Below are 22,297 nucleotides of genomic sequence, written 5' to 3' on the forward strand. Positions count from 1 at the left end.
GAGCCTGGTCTACAAAGAGGCCAGGACAGCCAAGGCTACACAGAGAAACCCTGTCTTGAAAAACAACAAAAAAATTTTTTTAAACAGACTTTATTTTAAAGCGTCATGCTACTTTTAATTCTGTGCATAAGCGTGTGTCTGTGCAGTTATGTGCACATGAGCCCATGAGCCTGTAGAGTCCAGAAGAAGCCATCGTGACCATCCCTGGAGTGGAGCTGCAGGCAGTCGTGAGCGGCCTGCCCGGAGCTGGCAGCACCAGTCCTCTGGAAGAGCAGCAGTAAGAGTGTGCAATCTTTGTTTGTTAGTGTTGTTTTTGGTTTTCAAGACAGGGGCTCACTGTGTAGCCCTGGCTGTCCTGGAACTCAATCTGTAGACCAGATTGGCCTCGAACACAGATCCACCTGCTTGTGCCTCCCGAGTGCTGGGATCAACAGCCCAGCCAGTGCGTGCTCCTGAGTTCTCTCTCCATCCATGTACTAGAATTTCTAAACACTTACGGGGTAGGCACACAGTATGAACATTGCTGCTCCTTGTCTTCCCTAGACAAGTCAAAAAGGACAACAGGTGATTGTATATTTTGTTTAATACTTGCATTGTTTCTATAGCGCAATTATAGCAATCTTTAAGTATACTTTTCATTACAAATAGTTGTCAAGTTTTGTTTCAGAAACATTTTTCCTACTTTCTTGCACATGCGCCCAGACACACTACAAAAAATTCATTCATAACACAGTAAGGGCAAACATTACTCATGTAAACATCTTCCATTATTTTCCCATAATTTAAAAAAATCATAGAATTAGAGATATTGAATAAGGCTCATAGATTTAGTTCAAATTCCACAAAAGACCAAAGAATTTTTTTTTTTTTTTAAACTATAATGGGTTGACTTTTGGTTACAATCAAAGCCAAAAGCATAACCCCTGGCTTCCACCCCGTAAACATACCTCACAACCCAACAGATGCATTTTAGGATAGAGAAAGAGAACACAGAGAACTCAGGAGGAAAAACGTCTGAAGAAAGGGAGCTAAGAATCATGGATGTAACTTCGTAACTTTCTTATGCAACCACCAGGCATGACGTCCATAGTCCCTGGAGTATCAAAAGTAACTAACCAAGTAGCTAGGTGGGGTGCACTGGCTCAGTGTTCATATTGCTAGTGTACACAGTGAAATCTGTCAGATTATTGTTTTGTTATATCCAGGGCCAAAGGTGGCTTAGGGAACGCTCCCACGTGGAATATCATTGTAAAGGATATTTTCGTTTCGTTTCGTTTTGTTTTGTTTTGCAGTAACTCAGGAGTCAGAGTTGGGAGGTATGTCTTAGGTACATGAATGGTCTTCATATTAAAATGACATTGAACAACTGCGTGCAAAGTCACAGACAGGAATCAAGGGTTTCCATTATCCGCATAAGTCTCCCTCTCTGGCTGAAGTTGGGTGCTTAGATGCATAGACATCCAGAGCTGAGACAGGATATGGACTGTGCTAAGAGTGGCCCCTGCCAGCGGCTGCCCTCCTTCTCCCTCTGGGAGAGGGAAGTCAGAAGGCAAAAAGCATTGGTAAATCTGTGAAGTCCCACCCCGGGGTCCGAACCCCAACTCCACTGAGGGTAGCCTCCCTGACATTGTGACTAGGCAGTTAGGGGTGGCGAGTGAAGGTGGCCAGGAAACCCAGCTCTGAGGTTTACTCGGCCAAGTCTGGCTTCGGGTTCTGCTGCCCTGCAAAGAAATTGTGCTCCGTTAACTGCACCGGCATCTCTAAACGCCTCGATTCGCTCTCAGGCCCCCGGAGGCCTGCAGGAATCACTGAAAGGTAAACACGCCTTCATTAGCACCGAACTTACCACCAGAAAGCGGCTGAGGCACTGGGAAGCCTACCTCACATCGGACACCACCCCGCCAGGAGGTGGTTGCCAGTCAGAGCGGTTTGTAGGCTTTTGATTTCTAAAAATGAAAATTGATCTGCATTATATCTCAATAGACTCAGATAATTCTCACCAAAAATTTTTGTCATGTGTTTAAATAGCACTGGAATAATTCAACTTCATTTAAATATATTCATTCTACCATGAAAATATTTCATACAAACATCTATTTACATACAAACACATTAAAATTTGTGAAAAGGGTTTCCACCCCTGTGGCTCTATGGCTTGATATAGTTTCATTGCTTTGAATATGTATGCACGCGTTTGGCAAAATAAAACTTTTAAAATTTAGTATTTTTGAAAACAATACCCCCCCCCCAAAAAAAAAAGAAAAACCCTCCGAAACAAAAACAAAGAATCCTGACACCAAGGCTTTAAGTTTCTGAAGGGAAAAAAAAATCCAAGGTGTGTGTTGGGGAATCTATCAAGTACTTCGGGTACCTGTAAATCGAATATATTTGTGAACCTTTGATCTGCAGCAAATAAACAGTACAAATATCCATCTTGCAACATAGTTTTGCTTGTTTGTCTAAAACAAAAAAATGTCTGGATTCTAAGTCACTACTCTGAAGACAGAACTGGAGGTGGCTGTTTGAGAACAAACAAAACCCAGAATTCTTGACTTTCTTGGGAGATTTTAAAGTGTATTTTGCAGTGAGAAGTTTAGATTAAAAAGTGAAATTAATAAAAGTGCCACGTACTTTTTCACTGAGACAGCCTTTTAATTGTTCCTAATCCACCCCCAGCCCCCTCCCGTACCAGGGATGTATCTCAAGACCTCTAGTTGCTAGGCAAATGCTGGACCACTGAGCTATTCCGAAGCCCAGTGCAATTTTAATTGTCAAAATTAAATGCTGTAAATGATCACATGGGCTTGTCAGCCTGTGTATGTTTGTGTGTTTGTGTGTGTATGTGTGGTTTGGGGATAAGGAAACAGTTTTTCAATTGTGATGAATCCCAAAGAGTAATGAAGCTGAACTCTAGTCCTAATCAGGCTCAAAGACGCCTTGACCAAAAAAAAAAAAAAATTTCCTTTTCAGTTGCTTGGGATTAAGTCAGTAAAAATAAGAATAGGTACTACAAAACTCAAGTCCTCCTCTGCCTGTTTCTTTTTAGCCTCATCATTCTTTTGTGTCCTAAGTTCAATTCTTACATTTGCTTTTGTCAGTTCAAGTGAACGCCCCGTGGGGGGCATGCTCTGTGATTAATTCCTAGCCCTAACTCTAACACAAGGCAATAGTTTGCCATTAGTAGAAAAGGTGCTAACGATGGATCAAGTCATGCAGGGTTGGACTGAGACAGCTCCGAATGAATGCCCTCACGACCATGGCGTCAGGCAGGCGCACAGGCTCCAGCTGTGTGGAAGACAGCAGAAGGTTAATTCTCCCCCCCCCACACCACACAGAATCTCAATCATGTGTTTGTGATAATGATCCTGATGGAAGACCAGATTTGTTCGCTTCCCGTTTCCGTCTACAGCAGATTCGAAGTAGAAGGTATGTTCTAAGGCTTTCCTACTTTAGGCCAAACAAGGAGCAAACTCCAACCTTCCTCAGCTGCTAATTCTCTGGCTTCTCTACCCCACTTTTAACAGATGCAACTAGTGACAAAGCTGAATATTTAGGAGAGGGAGGGGAAGAGGGAAAGGGAGGGGACAGGTACAGGAAGTAGAAGGAGGAAGAGAGGGAGGGGAAAGGAGAGTGGGGAGAGGAGAAGGGCGGGGAAGAGGGACAGGGAGAAGGAGGGGGGAGAGGGAGATAGGGAAAGGGAGGGGAGGGATGGAGGGAGGAATGGAGGGAGGTAGGGCAAACAGTAGTTGGAATGGGCCACACTCAGGGAAAGGCACAGAGTCTAGTAAGAGAGAGCTCAGGACATAAAGAGAAAGAGCCATCAGATGGGCTGCGATCCTGCACACACACAGGATTCTCATGCAGAAGAAAAGGAGCTGAAAGATGCAGGAAACAAGCAGCGAGGTGGGAAGACAGAGAGGCTCAATGATGTGAATTGCTTCCTGTGATTTTTTTCCAAGAGTCACGGACACGTTGCTGGTTTGGAGGCCCAGCGTGTCTTCTCCCAGGACGGAATGTAAAAAGTAGATCAGCCAGCTTACCCCCCACATTGCGTGTATGTGTGGTGTGCATGCATGCCACGCTGTGTGTGGTCAGAGGACAGCTTTCAGGAGCTGCTTCTCTCCTTCCACTATGGAGGTCCTAGAGATGAAACTCGGGTCATAGCCTTAGCAACAAGCACCTTTACCTGCTGTCCCTCAAGCCCCCAAAGTTACTTCTGAGTTCCATTTGGATGAGATTGCTAGAATAGCCCTTTAGGATAGAAGTTGAGCCCCCATTGCCACTGAGGCTAAGGTTCCATCACCTGCCTTCTCTTCCTCTGACTGCCAGAGCAGAACACAGCCACAGTTCTCCCTGAGGCAGCCAACTCTCTGGACACATTTATATGAAAGCCCCTCTCAGAAGACTTTAAAGCTGCTCAGTTTACTGCATGGTCTCTTTCAACAGAACAGAAGCCATCCTATGGTGTGGACTTGCAGTCTAAAAGCTATTCAGTCATCTTTGCAGGAGACTCCTCACGAGTCCCAAGAATGTTTCTCCTGAGCGAACTACCTCCTTAAACTTTTAAACAGGGACATGACCAGCTGTCTTGGAAAGCACAGGTGCAGAGCCTGATGCTGGGTGTTTCAGGAAGCTTGTGAAAGAGCCTGGAGTGAAACTATTATAACTGAGGGCTGAGTCCTTCATTCTGGGGCTGTTTGATGGGCAAGCTGTGTGCAGCCCCAGATGGAACTCTTGGGAAAGCAGGAAGCCATTAAGAGACAAAAACAACAACAGCAACAAAAATAACTGCCCTGCCCTCTCCCTGTCTCCTCCCTCCATCTCCACCCATTCCTAGCAAGCATCTCTCTCTCCCATTCCAAGCTCCCTCAACCATCTCTGCAGCTTGGACAGCTTTAGCTTTTAAGCCTACACCAACACAGGCCTGGGGCAGCCCTGTTGACAGCTTTTGCCACTGCTATTCTCAGGCCCTTCTGGTGATGGAGCGACGCCTTGGGGGAATTCCCCAAACTCAGCATTCATTCAGAGCAGTCCAGTTATGTTACAGCTCTAATGTGCTAAACTAAAATAATGGGATTTTCCTCTGTATTTCTGCAGTTGTGATTACATATGGCTTGTGAGGTGGCTGAGAGGCTAGTGATAGAAACTGCACAGGTGTGAACTCTTGGCTTATAGCGCCTGGAAGCAGCGAAGTGCTTTGAAATCACTGTGCTGAGAAGCTTGAGCTAAAGATCCAATTCGCACCTAGTGATCAGCATGTCTGCCTTCACGACACTGATTTCAAAGAGAATTTTGCATTCTGCCTTGGAGTGCATGTTAGCTGTTGTATTTAAATTCAATGAGCTGTGTCAGATGCCAGACAGCACTAGGCTGTGCACAGTTAATGTGTACCCAAGGAGAAAAAACGGCCGGCATGACTGAAGATACTGCCAAATTGCCACAACTGCTTAGAAATACTAATTTCCCTCGCTTCCTCCTGAAAGTATATCTTACACCTCTTTCATAACTTAATGCAAACAAAGTAAATTCATTTCTTCTCACATCTGAAAGCAAAGATAGCTCTGTTTACATGCGAGAATAATAAGTCTATAATAACAGCCTGGCCCTATGAGCCAGTAATTTATATCAGGACGTAAGAGTGAAATGATAAAGAACCAGAGAGACCTGTACACTGCTATGAAGGCAAGACCCATTTGGAAGCTCTCTCTTGTAAAGGATTGCTAAGATAGTGAGGCTAAGGAAATGACTCAGAAGACTGGGCTCCGGTTCACTAGAGAGATTAACAACAAAAACAAAGCCATTCTATTGCAAGATACAGATCAAAGGTTAAAAGGCAAATGGCCCTACATTTATGTAAAGATATCATCGCTTCCTGCCCTGCACATGGCAGCAGGCAAGGGTGGCCGAACACCACGTGCACCGGCCATAGAGAAACCCTCATGGAGAAGAAAAAACCCACCGACGAAAAATGACTGAAGAAACCCCATTTCCCTTTTTCAGCCTAATCATTTGGTATCTCTGAACTCAGTCCAGATTTAGACTTCAACCGTCAAAGAACATCACGCTGTCTACAGTTCGACAGTACCTCTCAGCAGGGCGTTGTTGCAAGGCTAGCTAATTTGGAATCTGGTATGAGTAATACAGTCAAACCTAGTTAGTATGCGAGAAAGTCGTTGCTGACGCAGGGTGAGAGGATGTGATGTCACAGCATGAACAGTCCCTGGTTGTCGGTCAGACAAATGTAGTGCATAGATCCAAGTTTCTATTCCAGGTCCCTGGGCCCCAGGGCCAGGCCTTTCACTTTTGCTGGGTGGCCTGGAAAGCCTTCAGCTCCACCTGGTACCACTCAGGGGCTTCGGGCCCGCTCTTCCCCGGAGGGCTGTGGTCATAGCCGTAGGCGACGGTCAGCTCTTCCTCGGCCTCCACAGCTCGCAGGGTGCGGATGCACTTGATGGGCCCAAAACGGGGGTGGACGAACCTAAACACCAACATGGGAAAGGTCATTCTGGGCCGACCCAGGACCTGAGCACCAAGGGAGTGTCTCACCCACACGCACCCGCCAGGCACTACCCCTGTGTTCTCAGAGAACCGGCTCAGCTCCGCCAGCGTCAGCAGGACCCAGATCTGCCGGGTTAGAACACACCAGGCGGGCTGAGGGTGTGTTAGAACACACCAGCTCGGGGTAGAGTGCTCAAGCAGCCATCCTGGACTCTCCTTAATAATAAACCAGGCATGCTGGTCCCAGCACTCAGGCGGGGCAGGAGAATCAGAAACGCAAGCTTACCCTTGGCTTCATAGTGAGTCTGAGGCCAGTCTGGGATGTACGGTATCTTGCCTTAAAAATAAAACCTCCAAATCTTACAGAACCCTCCAGACAGTGCACCGGCCTCATCATGTTTTTATTGTACTGTAGTTATTCCTGTGTGTGCAGGCATGCACACAGGCCACAGCACACACTGGGGTGGTCAGAGGACAACCTGCAGAAAAGTTGGTCCTTTCCTTCTACCATGTGGGTTCCGGGGATCAAACTCGGGTCTTCAGGCTTGGTGACGATGCCCTTAATCTGCCGAGCTATTCTGCTGGCCCCTGTCCTTCGTGAGGAGCCCCAGTGAACAGAGGACAGAGAACACGTCAAGTGAGGAGCCAGCTGGCCTCCGGGACCTGATGTCACTAAGCACTCGTGCAGAGAGGCGTGTGTCTGGAAAGGTGTTTTCTTAGAGTACTGGAGTAAGCACCTCCGATCAAGTGCTATGTTCCCAGCTGGGTGTGGTTGTGATAAGTTTTACGTGGGCAAAAAAGAGAGCAACCTCTCCTTGACCCCGAAGAGGCCTCTATCCATCCTACTTGGGTGTCATGCTTCATGAAAGCGGCATTTAACTTGGGCCCAGAGTTCCGGCTGGCTGTAAATGCTGGTTTCGTATGTATTGCTGCGTCCCTGTATGTTCCTGAATTCCACTTCCCTGATCTAGAAAATTACGACAATACTAGTAAGTCTTACCCTAGATGGTCTCTGTGGTGAGAAAATGGTCACATGCAGCAAGTCCCTCACGTGGATGGAGCCCGGCACAAAGTGAGACTCTACTCTCAGCTACTGTGCGGGCAAGCGTGCACACGTGTGAGTATGTGTGTAGGAATGTGAGCATGCATATATGTGGATGTGTGAACCAGCACTTATAAGCCATGTCTGGACATGCATGTGCATTTGAGCATGCATTCAGTTGCTGCTGCTACACAGAGGTATCCAGACCACGGATTCAGGAATTCTTTGTTAAAACTGTGGCTTTGGGCGGAGGACATACCTAGTATATTTGTGGCGTGTACTATCAGATCACAATTTTGTATGTATGTATGTATGTATGTATGTATGTATGTATGTATGTATGTATGTATGTATATGTGTATCTATGTATGCGCTTCATAGGTTCATAGGGCGAGGGAGGAAGTGTGTCACGGGGGAGGGTGGACCTTGATATTTCAGAAGCCCAAGCCCAGTGTCTCTCTCTTCCTGCTGCCTGCTGATCCAGATATGGAATGCTCAGCTCCTTCTCCAGCACCATGTCTGCCTGCCATGCTGATAATACACTAAACCTCTGAACTGTAAGCCAGCCCCAACTAAATGTTCCCCTTTATATGGGTTGCCGTGGTCATGGTGTCTCGTCTCTTCACAGCAACAGAAACCCTAACTAAGACCCAACTGAATTACTGTGTAGCTGTGGCTTGCATGGAAATCACTATGTAAACCAGGCTAGCTTTGAACTCAGAGAGAACCACCTGCCTCTGCCTCCTGAGTGCTAGGATTAAAGAACTGAGTTACCATGCCAGGCAATTTTGTCTTTAAGTTGATATGCTTCATTATAATTTGCATTATATGATTTCCGTATGAAAATTGAATAATATTCCTGAAATGGAGCTTTGATTAACTTTCTAAAAGATCCATTGGGGATGGGGGAAAGAAGCCTGACGTTGAATTTTTGGGCCTAAGGCTTCTTTTCCAATGTTCTTGTAGCTTTATTCTTGTGCTCATTGCCATCACTGTCTTTTTATTTTGATGTGTTTTCTTTTTGTTGTTGATGTTTGTTTGTTTTGAGACACGGTCTCACTATGTATCTCCAATGGCCTCAGACTCACAGAGATCTGCCTGCCTCTGCCTCCGATTGCTGGGATTAAAGAATTCAATCTCCTCCTGCTTCAGACTTCGGGGTGGTAGGGCTGAGGGCCGCCACTCCCAGCACATCATCACTGTGAGTAGACAGAATAAAAAGAAAGCACTTGTTTTCAGTTAGAGGCTAACCCGGGGCCCTGAGTATACACCGCACTGGGCTATTCTACCGCCAGATCTGAGACTGAACTGACTGGGCGTTCCTGGGAGGACTCCATGAAACATGAAAAGCATCCAAGATTTGACTTGGATAGATGGGAGGGGTATGAGTTGAGCGTGTGTGAGGTCCTGGGTTCAATCTCTAACACAAAAAGGAAGGAGGGGAGGAAGGGAGAGGGAAGAACTGAGAATGAATGAATGCCGAGAGGTCATGGCTGCAGAAGTAGCAAGGAACCCAGACCTCTGGATCTCAGCTGATGCACTACCATGTTTACAAGGAGAAAAGGAGTTCTGGACCTTATTTGACAGACACATGACCACATTTACAAAAAGGGAAGTACGTGTGTGACTGTCCACTGGACACTTGGTGCCACACTTCAATGACAGCCGCGCAGGAAAGTGGTGCTGGTCCACTTATATCAGTGCATACATGAATGCCAGTGACTTGAGAAACACGCAAATACCAGGAATTGTCATCTGAAGTTTACATTTGATTATTGTTCAAGGAGTCTTCTCATTACCATATACAACTGAGTTTTGGCCACAATGGGCTTAAAAGACAAACACCACCAACAAAACAAAGAAAACAAACAGAAAACCCAAAACCAAAATCTGCTGAGTGGAGAGTGATTCCGCCTTGGGAAGATAAAGCCGCCTTTGCCATGAAGTCCCAGAAAGGGCCTGATTCAAGTGAGGGCTCTATCTGAGTAGTGCTATTTAGGACGGTTAGTTGCCATGACTTTAAGGGGCTGTTGTTAAGCCAGCACAGCTGGAAACGAGCTTCGGCCAAATTCACACTAGCGGTGAGAGCCCCCGAAGCTACTAACAGCCTCAGCTTCATTTCACCCGACACACGCCGTCCTTTGCCATCTCAGCCAGGCTTTTAGAAGCAGCTGGGGCGTCAGGACTTGCTCTTGGCTGCCAAGGAGAGCTAGTTACTGCCAGGATGATTCCCAAGGTGTCTCAAGGACGAGTCTCAGGACGTTCCCAGCAAGCCCCAAATCTTGGCACGGGCTTACCATGAGCTGTCCAGAGCCTGATCTTGCACAGCAGAGGGGCTCCAAGTACAGCCCCAGGCAGGGATGGATGTACTCTACAGCTAAGCTGCACTACCGTCCCATTGTCTGTGAGCACACGTGTGCAGGTGCGTGTGTGTGAGTGTGTATGTGGAAGCCTCAAATACCAACTACCTTCTCTTTGAGCCTGGGTCTCCCTGGAACTCCCTGACTAGGGTAGGCTGGCTGGCCAGTGAGCCCAGGGAATCCCCCTGTCTCTGTCCCCTCAGTGCTTGGATTAGAGGCGCCCTCTCCCATACTCAGCTTTTTATATGGGTGCTGGGTGAGAACTGAACTCAGGTCTTCACGCCTGTGCAGCCAGCACCTGGCTGACTTAATGGCTCCTCCCCTCCCCTGCAATGGGATCTTGAAATGAGAGAAACCTAAGGGCAAATAAGGACACCGATAAGACAGCCACCATGTTTATGTGCTATTTGTACTTTTCAAAGCATACCTGCCTCTCATGGCCGGAAGGCAGGCTGCTTAGATCATAGCACAGGGCCCCCACTTATCCTGTGGTAGCAGCCACCATCCGAAGCCCAGAGGCTCTCGCCCGCCTTGGCCCTGGGCACAGACCCAACCGGCCACTGCGTCCTACTTACATGTCGTAGATGCAGTTTGGAGTGAAGGAGTGGTTTGCCTTGTGTCCCAAGGAGGCACAGTACTTGGACACGTGGTGATAGGGCTCAGGCACATCAATGACCGTCTCCTCATCGAGGGAGAGAGTATTCCCGTTTAGGGCCCAATCCCTGCTATCAACCTGCAAAGCACAGGGAGGCGGTGCTAGAGACAGGGCCTTCCTCATAACAGCTCAGAGTGCAAAACTCGTTTATCTGAACACTCCACAGTCAGTGCTGCAGACATGCAGGCCGGCCAAGACATCCTCCCACATGAGGATGGTGCAACCAGGCGGCTCAACTTAACTCGGGTAGGATTTTCCTCGCTTCGTACGGAAGAAAAGGCTTTCGATGCTTTACAGAGACACACAAAAATATCCCATAAACCTGAACTAAAAAGAAATGAAGGGGAGGCTGTTGACTGGCTCAGTGGGGACTGCTCCCGACTCCCAAGCCTTGACCACCTGAGTCCAGTCCACAGAGCCCACACGGTGGAAGGAGAGAAGCTACTCCCGGTAGCTGTCCTCTGACCGCCATTCTTTAACGATGGCACGTGACCCCTCCAAATAGATATATGTGGTTTTTGCTTTCTGGGTTTTGTTTTGTTTCTAAGACAGGGTTTCTACATGTAGCGCTGGCTGTCCTAGAACTCACTCTGTAGACCAGGCTGGCCTGGAATTCAGAGATCCTCCTGCCTCTGCCTCTCAAGTGCTTGCATTAAAGGTGAGCTCTGCCACCACCCAGCCATAAGTGTATTTTTAAAACATCTATGAAAAGGCCCACACCTGTGCTCTAGTGGAGGAATCGGGTGACCACAGGCAGTCTCCAAGCCTTGTGCTTTCCTACCTGTGCCCGGACTAATACCTGTGGCATTAGCACCAGGCTTCAGGTTGGACATTGGGAGGACAGCAGAATAGCCCTTTGCAGCTTCAAAAAAGGGGGGGAGGATTATGATACCCTCCTGTCTATTTAGATCATATAAATTTTTCACCTTTTACTAAAAAAAGGGTCGTGTTTTCATAGGAATGTGTGGATTATAGCAGGCATGGTCAAGTTTCTGACATTGTGGCACAATCGTCACCTACAATTCATGTTTGTGAGCCAAACAAGTGAGTTTAAAAACAAAAACCCCAATATTTTCATTTTTGTTTGAGACGAGGTTTGTGTGTGTAGTGGACCAGGCTGGATTTGAACTCACAGAGATCTGCCTGCCTCTGCTTCCTGAGTGCTGGGATTAAAGGCATACGCCACCCCTGGCCTCAAAACCATATTTTTTAAAGGTGTAAGTAAATGTACAACTTTGTGTTAGGCTGTGTCTGACATTCCCCTTTGCCCCAGATAGCCTGTGGCTCACAGGCTGGACAGCCCTCCTAGGTAAAGTGTACATTACATTTAAGGTGACAGTCGGCCAAAAACTGGGACGCCGCCACAGGCAGGGATATCAAACATGGCGAAGGTCCTCTCATATCTCTTCACTCTCAACCTGTCACGTCTGCATGCAGGGCTGTTTGCTCTATGTTGCTTTTATGTGGGTGGCAGAATCTAAACCGTCCTGGGAGCCACACGATCCACATGCTTTGGCCTCCCAAGAGCTAGGAACACAGGCTCGCACCAACACATCCTGCCTTATTCAACTTTCAGCTTTCCAGTTTTTTTTTTTTTCCCCACCAAAACTCTTCCTGGCAAGACAGAGAGCGTTGTATGGCTTTGCATTAACAGGAGGAGGGAGGTTTCCTAAAAACGCACCACGCTGGAGGCCATTAATTAATTTTTAAGACTCTAACTGGATCTTGAATTTCAGATGTTGGGTGTGGTCTAGAGGAAACACATCATCGCACTTTCTCTGGAATCGTTGTGGCCCTTTAACCGATTAGGCTGATGTTCACCCTCCTTCCCACCTACCTCTTGGTGTGTAATTCGGACTCCATTATAAAAAGACATGACGGTACTGGGTCCCACTGCTACCTTGGAAAATAGTCCTTCTCCAGCACTGGAGATGAGAGAGTCGGCAACATAAACCCTAAAGATGTGTAATAACAAAAACCAAACTGTGAGTTCTTCAGTGTGATGCGTCACTCTTGATGTCAATCACCTAAATTCCATTATGAATTATTCCAACTACTCAACAGCGAAGGAAGGGGAGGCCGAGAAATCAAACCACAGTGTGTTAGCAGCAATAAAAGACCCAGCGTTTACCTCTGTAAGGGTTATATTCAAAATGAACTCTACCCACTCCTTCAAGATGGATGAGGCTCAGACTTGCTCTGGAGCCAATGACCACAGGAACTACTACTACTTCTTCTTCCTTCTATTATTTTATTTTGAGACAGGTTCTCTCTGTGTAGCCCTAGCTGGTCTACACAGAGATCCCCTTGCCTCTGCCTCCTCAGTTCTGGGATTAAAGGTGTGAGCCAGGGACCTGGTGACAACCACCTGGTAACAGGGAACTTGCTTCCCCCTCTCAAGTACCCAGTTTTATGTGGTGCTGGAGATCAGACCTGGGGCTTTGTGAATGCTAGGTATGCATTCTATTAACCAAGCTGTATCTCCAGGCTTCAAACAATGTCTTCTCTAGGTCTTGGGAGATGGCACTCTTCCAGAGGACCTGAGTTTGGTTCCCAGTGCCCACATGGCATCTCACACCTATTCGTTTGTTTGGTTTGTTGAGACAGGTCTTTTTTTTTCTGTGTAGCCTTGGTTGTCCTATACTCACTTTGTAGACCAGGCTGGCCTCGAACTCACAGAGATCTGCCTGTCTCTGCCTTCCCAAGCGCTGTGATTACAGGCATGTGCCATCATACCCAGGTATGTCACAACCATTTGTAACCACAGTTCCAAGGGTCTGATGCCCTCTTCTGGTCTCCACGGACACCTCGGACAACTCACATACATGGTGCACACAAGCAAGCACTCATACATATAAATTTTTTAAAGTTGTTTTTTTTTTTTTAACAAGGAGTAATTATTATAGGTCCCTAAAGCCACTCAGTACTAGATATACCTTTTAAAAAATGTTTATACTAATCATGATTTTCAGTCTTATCAGACCAGAAAACATTCCTAACACTGTGCCCAAAGTATTACTCTTTTCAAAGCCAGATAAGAGAAAGACTTTTTTTTTTTAGTTAAATGCCAAGATGGACTGTTTACCCAAAAAGTGACACCTCATGAGAATATATCCAACAAGCATTTCCCGACAAAGAGATTAAAGCAGAAGTCAGCTAGCTACAGGTCAAATCTGACCACCCCTCATTTTTGATGGTAAAGTTTTATTGAGACACAGCCGTCTTCCCCAGTTTATTAAAGACCGTGCTTGACCACTGCAGGGCTCAAAGGCAGAGCTGAGTACATACAATAGAAACACAAGGCCTGCAAAGCCCCAAATTGTCAGCCAGTGTAAGAAAGGTTCCTAAGCACCGCTTTATAAGAAACGCACTCTTGGCTGCGGGACGGAGGTCATAGAAACTTATGTTCCAACAACAAATCTTTCATTTCTTCGTGCGCCCTGATGGATGGCCTTGTCAGAAGCCGGGCGTCTGTAATTTTGGTTTCTTTTATGGACTAGCAATCTGAATTATTGCTTCCAGTGTTGCTCCTTTTCTGTGACGGGATGATACAGCCCAGCCTTTTGCCAGGTGACCTCATAGCTGTCCCTTCAGTGCAGGTGAGGCATACATCTCTACATCCCTGCCCTGCCGACTCAACTCGCAGAACACGGAGGGAGGTCCTGCTGCCAGGGTCCCAGGCGGTAAGAGACGTGGTGAGTTTTTGCCAGTCTCTTCCAGCTTCCACTATCTCTAGGAGAAGACCATGTCCTGGGGCTTTTTGTTTTTCCTTTAGCCAGAGTCTTGGAATGAAGAGATGTGAAACAGACCTGAACGCTACTTGAATCCTGGAGCCCAGCCTAGTCCCGCTGGGCCTGGTGAAGCCCGAGTAAGAATGGCTGGACCTAAGCCAACCCGCAGAACCACGAGTATAACACGAAGTGCTCACTGCCCGCCCCTGCAAAGAGCTAAGAGGGTTGAGAGGATCGCTATGCAGAATTTCACAACAGCCTAGACTAGTAGACACACTTGGCCCTCTAGTATTTTGGGGCTAACAGAAACCAGTCTGTACCCCCTCCCTAGCCCTGGGCCAGAACCTCTTGTCAAAAGAGAGGTCATTCTCCCCCTGCCTGTGGTACTGTGGGACCAGCTCTGTCATTTAGACCAAGAGGAACATTGTTTCTCAGACGGGAACAGGAAGTAAACAAAAGGTAAACCCTTGAGGGCGGTCCTTACTCAGAAGGAGAGCAGCTACTGGAGAATAAGGAGATTTCTGGGCACTGAGAATCCACCCTAGCAGGCAGCCATCCTCATAGGCTAGGTATGAAATGGACAGATTTGACTACAGTGGGGAGTTTTTATGCTTACCGTTACTTGCTTTGTTTCTACCCTTATGAATAAAGAGGTTGTTTTATGGTCCAAGGGTCAGGCTAAAGAGGAGTTGTGATGTAGGGGGTTATAGGCTAGGCTTGAAAGAGCACCAATTGCTCCCTGAATGTGTGCATGAAAGCCAGAAGAGGGCACCAGATCTCATTATAGATGGTGGAGCCACCATGTGGTTGCTGGGAATTGAACTCAGGACCTCTGGAAGAGCAGACAGTGCTCTTAAACTGCTGAGCCATCTCTCCAGCCCCCCCAAAGTGCCTGTTTCAAGCCTGATCCCTTCCACATCATGGAAGGAAAAAACTGATTGCAGAAGTCATTCTCTGATTTCAACATGCATACTTCCCCAGTGCTCCAGAGAAAGGGGACACTTGAAAGGAAGGGCTGACTGAGCCAACCCTTTGCCTAGAGAGTTAGTTCTAGGATGAGACATGAACCAGCTTGCTGATGTAGGAACCCTCTATGGACTGGCTCTCTATTGGAATAAAACTGGTCTTCCTCAGGATAACCAAATACTTACTTGGAAGATGTGCCAAGGAAAAGCGCTCGTTATGGAGGGGTTTGGGTTGAGCAGGCGCCCAGCCTGAGCAGAGAGCCACAGAAGCTCAAGGGCACCCACCGCCAGGATATACACAGCGCAACGAAAGCCACAAGGAAACAGTTACCTCTCGGATTCGTAAGGGTCTGGAAGGAGAGCATCACTGGAGATGCAGGAGGATGTCGATTTATCGAAGTGGTACACAGAACCTAAAAGGCAGAACCACATGTCAGTTCAGGTACGGAGTTCGGCAGAAGGCACAGATGTGGCAGTGTAGTCGCGGGACGGGCCACACAGTCACTCCTGCCATTCTGGTTATGCCAGTGAGAACAGCTCAGTAGACCTCTGTCAGTTTACTCTTTGATTATGTTTTCAAATCTTGCCCTCTTTTTTTTCCCCCCTTAGTGAGACAGGAGCCTACTAAGTTGCCCAGCCTGCTTTTGAACTTATGATCCCCCAGCTTTTGTGGATGAAATTACAGGCCTGCATTTACCAGGCCTGGTTTATTTAAGCCTTAATGAACAGCCATCAGACTTAACTCTCAGGATTCCTATCTGTTGATTTTCCTTTATTCAGCTGTCTTAAAATCTGCTTGGGTACTTAAAACGTGAAGCAAAAACACTTTGCCACAGAATTTTCAGATTTTTCTGGTTGGACCAAACTGGATGATGGTTTTTAAATTTCTTTGAGGTTTTCTTCATACCAGACAGTCTGCAAACTCTACAGCAGAGGCCAGCAGTCGGCTCCTTCACTGAGAATAGGGTCAGCCTTACAGAATTAAGGAAAACAAATTGCTCTCAAGGCTACACTAACAGACACTTGGCTTCCACTATGGTGGCTCAGAGCCTGATCAGTAACTATTCCTGAAGACAAGGTACGTGACTGTCCTAGAATTACTGTTGGGCTCTCTGCTGACCTTGGCGAATCCTCACTGAGCACAGGTACATAGGATTCTCCAAGCATCCGTATACAAAGAAACAAGATTTGGAGCCCAAGGGTGAACGCCAGCAAAGCCAATGATTTTCAGCACCAAGACCTCGCTAGCAATCCCATCAGTTATCAGCTGAAGCACGTGGCCCCAAGCAGAGATCCAGGAGGACTCTGGAGTGGACAAGAGCAGGGAGGGAGCCTCTGCCCTGTAGAGCTGGGCACAAGAAAAGAAGAGGTGGCACGTCCTCCCCAGGCCCCATGTGTCTGTGGGCAGCAGCGTCTCTGGAGCTTAAACAACCTAGAAGTCGGACACACAGGAGGAGCCTGGGAAATGGAGCAGTTGCCTGCAAAAGAAGTAGGCAGAGGAATGCAAGGGACAGCATAATGGCTGCTCTTGGTTGTCAATTTGACTATACCTGGAATTAATGAAAACCCAAGTGTCTGGGTACACCTGTGAGGGATTTGTTTTTCTTTCTTTTAAAAATTAAAGCCATTTGCAGTGGGAAGAACCAGCTTTATCCAGATCTTTTGAGGTGGGAAGATCCACCTTTAATGTGGACCATGCATTCTGAAAGATAACATGAGCCAGACCACAATCCTGGAATTGAGAAGCGAACCATGTGACCTAAAGTTCTGGCTCTTGCTACCAAAAATACTGCCCCTTGGGTAGTTATATCAAGGCTAGGATGGCAGCTCCATGCGAGACCATTGAGCTGCCATGTGCAAGGCCCAACGTTTGAACTCTACAGCTGCAAAAATGAATGAATAGGGGCTGGAGAGATGGCTCAGTGGTTAAGAGCACTGTGTGTTCTTCCAAAGGACCTGGGTTCAATTCCCAGCATCCATATGGCAGCTTACAACTGTCTGTAATGCCAATTCCAAGGAATCTGACACCTTCACACTAATGCACATAAAATAAAATTAATTAAATTTAAAAAAAATAAATGACTAAAGTAAAGTGGTATCAGTAGGTCCCATTTAAAATTAAAATGCTGTTATGGAGCTGGGCATGTTGAGACACACCTCTAAGTCCCAGCATCGGGAGGCAGAGGCATGTGGATCTTAGTTCGAGGCCAGCTGCTCTACCGAGGAAGTTCCAGGACAACAGGTGGGATACACAAAGAGAAACTCGTCTTAACAAAAAACAAAAACAAATCCAGAGCTACTGTAATGGGCTAGAGACATGGCTCCGTGGTTAAGAACACTGACTGCTCCTGCAGGGGTCCTGGGTTCTATTCCCAGCACACACACAGCAGCTCACAACTGTTTTAACTCCAGTTCCAGGGCCTCCGACAGCCTCTTCCGGCCTCTGTAGACATCAGGCATCTTGGACAACCATGCATGTCTACATTTGCCGCCTGCTGAAAGGATGGAGAGGGACAGCAGGAGTTTGACTTTAAATTTAAATAAACAAAAACATAACTCCATTTTGGGATTGAATGAATGAACGTATACGTGTTGGTGTGAAGGCCAGTGTGAGCCTGACTGTGAGGGCTGGTCCTCAGGTCCCATTCACCTTGTGATTTTTTGAGACAGGGTTTCTCAGTCTGGAGCTGGCCTGCAAGCTCGGGGATATGCCCATCTGCACCTCTCCAGTGCCTCGTGGCTTTTGTACTTAGGTCCTAGAGCTCCAACTTGGTGTTTTGTTTTTTTTTAATTAAGTGTGGGTTTCTTTTTAAGAAAATCCTTTTTAAGGAAAAATCCTTTTTAAGATTTATTTATTTTATTATGTGTACAATGTTCTACCTGCATGTACACTTGAATGCCAGGAGGCGGCACCAGATTTCTTTATAGATGATTGTGAGCCACCATGTGGGTGCTGGGAATTGAACTTAGGACTTCTGGAAGAGCAGCCAGTGCTCTTAACCTCTGAGCCATCTCTCCAGCCCCCCAACTCTGTCTTAAGTCTAGATGGAGAGCACTTTAACAACAGCTATTTCCATAGCTCCCGGAATAACACAAATATACAGAAAAGCACAGAAACAGCTCCCACTGTTTCTCCTAATGTTAATTTTAAACATATTTAGCCTGTATGTGTGTTCATGCGTGTATGTGTGTTCATGTGTGTGTATGTATGTGTGTGTGCGTGCGTGCGCATGCATGCATGCATATTGTGCATGCATCATTGTGTGAGGTCAGAGGACAACTTTCAGGACTTGACTCTCTTCATTGACTACATGGCCCAGAGCCTGAGCTCAGGTCACTGGCAGCCTGAGGCTCCTACAGCCACAGAGTCCTTTCACCGACTCACTCAGCTCTGCAGTTTACACAGGTTTTAAAGTTGATCAGACTTGATTCTTTAATAGCATGAACATCACGGCTCGGTGCTTTAGAGCTACGATCATCTGAAGCTGGCTGAACCACCGCTGTCACTTTTATCCCTCTGTCGTTCCCCTCCTGTTGGGCTCTGTCATATGACTTGCAACAGAGTGGGTGAAAGTTCCGGGGTGAGGCTTCAGGAGGGATACCAGCTCGTCTGCCCCTGCTCCAGCACTTCGATGAGCCACTGTGAGAAATACCGCCCAAAGCGGCTGCTGTGCCTTCAGACTGGGCCCTACCATAAGACGTAGATCAAATGTGACCAGCCTTGCTCAGCCTGCACTATCTAGACCAGGCTAGACCAGCTGAACCTCAGGACACAGCAGACCTATTTGCTGTAATAAAGCAGGAAGGGGCTATGGGGTCTGGTGTTTAGCAAAACTGACTGGCAGACCATTAAAGTGGGCTACTGGGAGAAGGGAAAACAAAAAACCAAACAAAAAAACCTCCTCATCCAGTCACCCCCCGGAAGCAGGTCCAACTTACTTCCGGACGCCAGCTCAAAGTGCGGCCTCCCTTCTTCGGTGGCCACGAGGGTGGCCAGTTTCCCTTCAATCATCTCTCCATCAATGAACTTCCCATAGAGCGCAGTCCTCTGATCAGGGTAGACGTAGGCTATCTTTTCTCCGGTCATCTCCCCGTCTTCATTGACTTCCCCGACGAGGCTGCCTCCGTCCTGGTGGGAGACACAAATCCCTGAGCTATCATATAAAGGTTTTGTCTGTGGGGTGTGAGTTCAAGAAGTTTCTCTTCTGCACCCCACCCCGAAGAGCATGGACAGGGACAGTGTAAGGACCCAGAGCTCTTGACAAGACTGAGAGCTTCTCATGCCTGGACAGGCAGCTCCTCCGCCACACGCAAATATACCTCTGGAATGTTCCACGCACAGCGGCACACACGCCTCATTTAGAGGAGACTGAAGTGTGCTACCGGCACTCCAGCTTGGTGTGCGATCTAAGAAACGAACGGGCTGCACTCGGAACACAGCTGCAGACATTTTAAGGGAAATATGAGCTGTGTATCAGCACAGCACGCACCTGTACTGTCAGCATTCTAAAGACCGAGGCCGGGGGATGGCGAGTCTTAGGTCAGGCTAGGCTACAAACTCTGAACAAAAAAAGATACAAGTACCTACAGCAGCACGTTCTCTCTGGCAGTCATATGATCTCACTTCTTAAATTTTTCTTTTCTTTCTAAATTAATTTATGTGTATGACCCTTTTACCTGCACGTATGTCTATGTTCTATGTGCATGCAGTGGGAAAAGGGACTGGACCTGGAGTTACAGAGAGTTGTGAGCGGCCATGTGAGCAGTGGGAACTGAACCTGTGTCCTCTGGAAGAGCTGCCCGGGCTCTTAACCGCTGGGCCATCTCTGTAGTCTTCCTTCCTTCCTCTTGCCTTCTTTTTTTGTTTCAGGAAGAGTTCTCACTACGTTTTTGAGACTGGCCTTGAATTTCATTACATAGTACAGGCTGGCGGTAAATTCACTGCAAATCCCTAGTCTGCCTCTCAAGCGCTGGGATTGCAGGAGTGCCCGACACACTTCTCAACAGTCTGCTAAGAAAGTCTTTAGGCTGGGTGTGGTATCACGGATGTGGTGTCACACGCCTTTAATGTCAGCACTAGGGAGGCAGAGGCAGGTGGATCTCTGTGAGTCTGAGGCCAGCCTGATCTTTTCAGACAGCCGAGACTACATGGAGAGACCCTGTTTTAAAAATACAACATAACACAAAACAACACAACAAAATCTTTAGTTAAAAATAACTTTTTTTCCCAGTGCTGGGAGTGAGCCCAGGGCCCAGGACCTTGTATGCTTGTACACATTAAACACTCTCCCTCTGAACTAATCTCTAAGCCTTTAAGTGTACTTAAGAATTAATTTGGACTATGAGAATAAAATAGGGTTGTCTGTATTTTCTAAGCGATAAACAAAAGGCCTCATCTCCTCTACATCACTTCTTTCTTTCCTTTCTCATTGGTGGCTCCCCTGCCTCCTTCCAGAAGGGCCAGGTAGGCTTCCTTCCTCAGGACAGAGGCCAGAGTAATTCCATGTCCTGGCAAGTGGCAGGGTCACATAGATAACCAGCCAATACTTGTTTTTTTTTTTTTTGTGTGTGTGTGTGTGTGTGTGTGTGTGTATGTCCCTGTATATGGGCACGCATTTGTGTGGGTGGACATGTGTGGAGGTCAGAAGGCAACCCGCAGAAGTCTGTTCTCTCCTTCCACCACGCGTATCCAGGAGACCCATCATTGCCAGGCCTAGTGGCAGACACCTTTTCTCACGAAGTCATCCCACAAACACTTTTTAGTTGCACTGGGCTACCACCACGTGATGGGTAGTTTAATCTAGGAAGCAAGACCCAGGGCCCCTCTCCTGGGAGCCCTGGCCTCATAGCTTACCAATCTAAAGCCTTCCTAAGTTTGCCAAACAACCTGATACCATGGTGCCTCGGTTAGCTTGGTTAATTTAAGGTCCTTCGCTCAAGCACCTAGGAACAGCTACGCAAAGCAGCTAGGCAGGGTGACACTCAGTCACGTGACCCCCAGTGCTGCTCATGAGCAACATCACGTTTGTGAGTTGCACAGCTCAGCACAGCCCAACTGCTCTCCAGCGGGGAGAGATTATACACTAAGATAAATTGCAGGACTTGTGAAGAAGAGCACACAGCATCATTTTCCTGGGCAGGAAGTGCAGCAGGGCGGCATTTGCTGCTCTTTGTCCTTCTGAAATTAATTCTTACTGTTGCAGTGTAAATGGGGATGGGCCTTGCCTTGCCTTCGGGGGGGCCGCCGCCGCCAAGTCAAGGCGTGTTAGAGCGTGTGTGTCATTCTCACACGCTGTAACTAAGAGAAGCTACTGCATCATCGCTTATTTGAAGAGGTCTATGTTGAGGGCCTCACACCTCTTCTCGCCAAAGCTGAATTTATTTCTTTGGACTGACAAAATAGAAATCCTTCAGTTTTCTAAATAAAAATAGTAAAATAAGTAAATAAAATTTAAAAAAAAATTAGCTTCCAATAAAATAAATGCATTGGAAGCTAAAAACAAACAAACAAAACAAAACCAAAAACCCCCAAAACAGCTTATTGTGGTTGCAGATGCTAGAGTGTTCGGCTAGCACGTACCGGGCCCTGGGTTCAAGTCTCAGCTCCGCACAACCCGAGTGTGATGGCACACACTTGTAATCCCAGCACTTGGGAGGCAGCGGCAGGGGGACCTGAGGTTCAAGGTTCTCATCGGCACAGGGAACCTGAGGCCAGCCTGGGTGGGCTGCCCACAAGACTCTCTCAAAAACCGAAACATTAACTTTTGCCTCATAATTAGAGGGAGATTTTCAAAAGGAACTGTTCTGAGAGTGATCTCACAAGCGCAATAGGCAGAGCAGTCTTGTCCCCTACCCTTGTTCTTGCCGTGGTACAAGCGTTGACCACCTACCTGCTCTATCAATTAGGGAAGAGGCCACTGCCTTGTCTCTTCTGCTCACTGGCGCCCCCTAGCGGAATTGGTGCGCAGACAGGTCAATTGCTTGTGGACAATCCTTTTTTTTTATGGGTATCAGTGTGAAGGTGTCAAATCTCTTGGAACTGGAGT

General features: G+C 47.2%; 1 protein-coding gene across 1 annotated transcript in view; it reads right to left on the reverse strand.

Annotated features, from left to right (window-relative positions):
• Nucleotides 1-565: 565 nt before the first annotated feature.
• Nucleotides 566-22,297, reverse strand: part of Setd7 (SET domain containing 7, histone lysine methyltransferase) — a 42,482-nt gene continuing 20,750 nt past the window's right edge. Inside the window, exons 8-12 of the mRNA XM_055596757.1 lie at nucleotides 19,191-19,380; nucleotides 15,583-15,664; nucleotides 12,393-12,510; nucleotides 10,476-10,633; nucleotides 566-6,478 (exon numbers count right to left, since the gene is read on the reverse strand). Of these exons, the coding sequence (XP_055452732.1) occupies nucleotides 6,298-6,478; nucleotides 10,476-10,633; nucleotides 12,393-12,510; nucleotides 15,583-15,664; nucleotides 19,191-19,380 (729 nt within the window). The 3' untranslated portion in view covers nucleotides 566-6,297. The remainder of the gene's footprint in view (nucleotides 6,479-10,475; nucleotides 10,634-12,392; nucleotides 12,511-15,582; nucleotides 15,665-19,190; nucleotides 19,381-22,297) is intronic.

Source organism: Psammomys obesus, unplaced genomic scaffold (assembly GCF_907164565.1).
Source record: "Psammomys obesus unplaced genomic scaffold, mPsaObe1.curated_primary_1811, whole genome shotgun sequence".
In the NCBI taxonomy this organism is placed as follows: domain Eukaryota; kingdom Metazoa; phylum Chordata; class Mammalia; order Rodentia; family Muridae; genus Psammomys; species Psammomys obesus.